Here is a 4,146-nt window from a genome sequence, read left to right as displayed (position 1 = left end):
CTATTGTCACCCATTCCAGGTAGGCAGTAAAAAGTTCTACTGGATTCACTTTATATTAGTCTTTTTCCTTCTTCACAAAGGTAGGCAGCAGCTTAACAAAGCCATGATGGCCATTATTTTACATCCAAGTAGTATGCAGTTCTTCATATATATATATATACACACAAATCAATTTCAAACAGATGGCATCGGTATGGTATCACCGATACTGCACAGCCAAGTATCGGGGCCAAAAAATGGCATCGGCGCAACACTATTATTAATAGAATATATTAATTAGGCTATGTATGCTTAAAAAAAAATTTAATTCCCAATTCGTTTTTTTTTTTTTTATTAGACTACTGGTAGTAAGTGCATCAGCTTGTCAGTACTTGAGTAGCCTTTTTTCCAAATAGTTTTTTAATTTTGTAATTTTTTTAGAGGATAATTTTTACTTATACGTGGGTAAAAGTATGATGAAGTTTTAGACCGTGACCAATAATGTATGATCCTTTGCAATGAACCCTAGTAAAGTCAAACAATTTTACCTCAGATAAAATATTAAATATCGCCAACATGGTTTCTTTCATTTTGTAACATTGCAGATATAGACAACTGCGTGTTAGATTGACAATAAACATACTGCAAACAATTGTTTCCTTGTTTTGATATTCCATTAATATTTATTTTAGTCGTTCAGCGGGGATGGATTAGGAGTTATTGCGTCATTGTGACGTTTGTAACCTGCTCCCCGGCGTCGCTAACTGAGCTAACGAGCAACTGTAGCGCTGGTAGCAACTTTAGAGGATCCCTAGATGATTTAGCTTCTAAACTGCACCCAAAGGATAATTTTAGTGGGTTTAATGTCTCCACGCGATAAGCACTCTTGAAGCGGCTCCCTTGACTTGAAACCTGGGTAACTATCTAAATGCTTTCTTTAATTATTCGGCTTGGAATGGAGTTGTTTTGAAGCTGCGGCGATGTTACTCCGTTAGCCAGCGGGAGCCTCAGCAGTTTGGAAGAGTTCGTCCAAGATGCTAACACACTTTGCTATGGATATCCCAGGAGTCGACGGGTAGCTGGATTGAAATGAAACAGCTTTGCATTTAAAACCACTGACCGGGTTTAAAAGGCTCGGTCTAAATAAGCCGGGTTTTGTGTGAAACTGTCGCCGCACTGGACTGTTGCGTACTGGGAGGGTTTTCCGCTGATCATAACAAAAGGATTTTTGATAACAAGCTGACTGCTAGCTCCATTAAGCTAACGTCAGATCCTTTAGCTATACTTTTTTGTTGTTAATCAGCCGTGTATGATAGAAAAAAGTCTTAGCTTTTCTTCGTCACCCTTTATTTGAAAAGATATTGCTTGTGCATTTTGGAAGCTAATGCTAGCAGTGCTAATGTTGTTTTGAGTTCAGTAGGCCCCCTCCAGGTAGCTAACAGCCGGGCCTCTCCAGTGGCGGTAATTAAAGCTCTATCGCCCCTGTCACTAATAATACTGTCCGATTACAGTCAGGTAGCAGCATCAATTGAGTTTTCTTCTGGATCTGTTGGTATTTCTGATAGAAAACAAAAGTCCTACAACTATGTCAGCTGAAAAGCCAGTTAGCTTGGACTGCTGCTGACAGACTAATAAATAATGTCTAGTTCCACACCGGTGCACTGACGCTGTTTTAGATTTTGAAAAGAATAATTTTATTTTGTTAATAAGTTTAGAAAAGCTCCGTGGCCACCTGCCATCAACGTGTATATTGGGTTTGATTTATTGCTTAAACCGAGCTGTTATCTCTAGCATTTGTTGTGATTCTGTCTTATTGATAAATCACTCAGATTAATCAATATTTAATTAAAGAGACAGGTTTTAATTAAATATTGAGATGAAGAGATCAGACCAATCAGGTGTTTGTTTGAGGACTGTTCTCCTCGTTAGGATTGTGTTTATTTATTTTTTATTATTTTGAGGGCTGAGTGACAGGCCTCAAAATAATGTGAGAAATACTAGTTTAATTTAGAAAAAATAGGCTGTGCTTATTTATCTATCTTAAAATAGCTATTTAACTTGCTGATCATCATTTATAAGAAGAGTGCAAAACATTTAATTTGGACATAGAAGCTAAAAACACTCATTGCAACACAATCCAAAGTATGTCAAAGCTGTAACAACCACAGGGTGCTGCTTTTGTGAACCTGTGACTCAAACTTCCCAATTTGACCTGAATTTGATCTGACCAATGTTTCGCAGTTTTTAATGTAGTTTACTAACTTGTAAACAAACACGTTGTGCTTGGATGTAGTTTTATTTGGTTGTTGCTCTGCTTAAATACTAATATCATTGCATAGTTTTTATAAATATATTCTCATGCTCTTTCTAACTTTGTGATTTTTATTTTTATTTTTTAAAGGTGTTTGAATCTTTTGACTGAACACTGCTAGCGCTGGCTCCCACCCAGTGACTCACAATTCACTAAAGGGGCTCCTCAAGGCAAGGGCCCAGAGCTGTAGCTCCAGTTCCCACTTTGTTGGCGAGAGAGAGCTTAACCAAATCTACTGGAGACTCTCAGCGGTTAAGATGTCGTCCATCTTGCCATTCACCCCTCCTGTGGTGAAGAGGCTCTTGGGCTGGAGGAAGTCAACAAGTGGTCCGGGTTTAGCAGGGGGCGGTGAACAGAACGGACAAGAGGAGAAATGGTGTGAAAAAGCTGTGAAAAGCCTAGTGAAGAAACTAAAGAAGACGGGTCAGCTGGAACTGGAGAAAGCTATCACCACACAAAACTGCAACACAAAGTGTGTCACCATCCCAAGGTGAGATGCAGATTCCCAGTTACCTTTCAGACCCGTCAGGAAAACTTTGGTTCCTCTCTATGTGTTTGTTTAAAGCTTTCTTATGTTTCCTTATTCTTTTCCAATACTATAAGGCGGTCAGGACAAAAGCTTAAATCTTAAGATTTCTTCAGGGGTGCAAAAAAGCTCCAGATTATTTCAGCGATGAGGTTTAGCCGTATATTTTAATACAGCAGTGTTGTCAGAGTTGACAGGTTTTATTAAGGCCAAGAGAAAGATGTTCTCTTTATCAGCCAGCCAGCCTTGATAACCCAGACTAAAGCTCATTGGAAGAATTTGTTTCTCAATGAAGAGTTTCCAGGAATCATCTCAAATGTTTATATGTGTCTGTACTTAGTCTACTGATTGTTATTGCTAAAGGCTTGTTTTGGGTTGGCAAGGGCCACTATTAGCTTCTCACAATACGATGACCAAAGCAATTTTAGGCTACATGCAAACAGGAGAAATCTTTTCCACTGCCTGGAGTTTCTATGCAAGAGAAGTAGGAGGACATGCAGCAAAGGTTGGGGGTTGAACCCTAAAAGCTGCGTTAAAGGCTTATATTCTCCATATATGTGACGCCTGCTGCACCACAACTCAAAACTACAACTTTATAAAACCACACAATGCCGTGATACAATTTTCCTTTTTATTAGAAACGCAAATTCTTGTTCCACTATTTTGGGTTAATTTCTCTGTAAGCTGACCAACGCTAAACCTTTTGTCTGCATAAAGTATCAGATGGTAAAGTTTGTAAACTGGGTTAAACTAGAACCAGTGGATAAGCAGCTGAAAAAGTGGTAAAACCAGAAACCAGAATTAGAAAAAATAATTCATTTTCTAGGATTTAATATTCATTATTTTTTATTTTCTTTTGTTTATTTAACATCTGATTTGGGACTTAAAACTTTAAAATTGGTCAGAAAAAATGGGACTAATGCAGAATAATAAAACAGTATTTCAGTTTTGACCCTGTTTAAAATATATGTAAACCATAAAAAATGAAGTGATTTAACCTTGATATATCTGATTCTAGATTAGACTATTCTACATATAGAGTTGAAGATTTATTTTAAATGTGCTACAAACAAAAGTAATGGATAGTTTGGCTTTATAATTCAGTATATGTCACACTTTGAAAACCTTATTTCCCATTTTGTCTCCTTTGATTAGCTCGACTCGTGCTGAAAAATGATCTGTTTGTAAAAAAAACCCCAAAAAAAACAATAATATGTTAGTATTTAAGTGTCTTTATATGATACCAAACCTTGGTATTTAAATAACTTTTACAGATTCCCAGTGTAACATTAAGTCTATCCGGTGATGTTGTGACTGAAGGGTCTAAACA

General features: G+C 37.2%; 1 protein-coding gene across 1 annotated transcript in view; it reads left to right on the top strand.

Moving 5' to 3' along the window:
- Nucleotides 1–735: 735 nt before the first annotated feature.
- The window catches only part of LOC107098778 (mothers against decapentaplegic homolog 2), a 12,847-nt gene continuing 9,436 nt past the window's right edge, over nucleotides 736–4,146 (top strand). The window contains exons 1-2 of the mRNA XM_015396622.1: nucleotides 736–895; nucleotides 2,381–2,780. Of these exons, the coding sequence (XP_015252108.1) occupies nucleotides 2,548–2,780 (233 nt within the window). The 5' untranslated portion in view covers nucleotides 736–895; nucleotides 2,381–2,547. The remainder of the gene's footprint in view (nucleotides 896–2,380; nucleotides 2,781–4,146) is intronic.

Source organism: Cyprinodon variegatus, unplaced genomic scaffold, assembly GCF_000732505.1.
Source record: "Cyprinodon variegatus isolate N-32 unplaced genomic scaffold, C_variegatus-1.0 Scaffold809, whole genome shotgun sequence".
NCBI classification, from domain to species: Eukaryota; Metazoa; Chordata; class Actinopteri; order Cyprinodontiformes; family Cyprinodontidae; genus Cyprinodon; species Cyprinodon variegatus.
The sequence above is the reverse complement of the archived record's forward strand: the minus strand, read 5'-3'. Positions and strand labels throughout refer to the sequence as shown.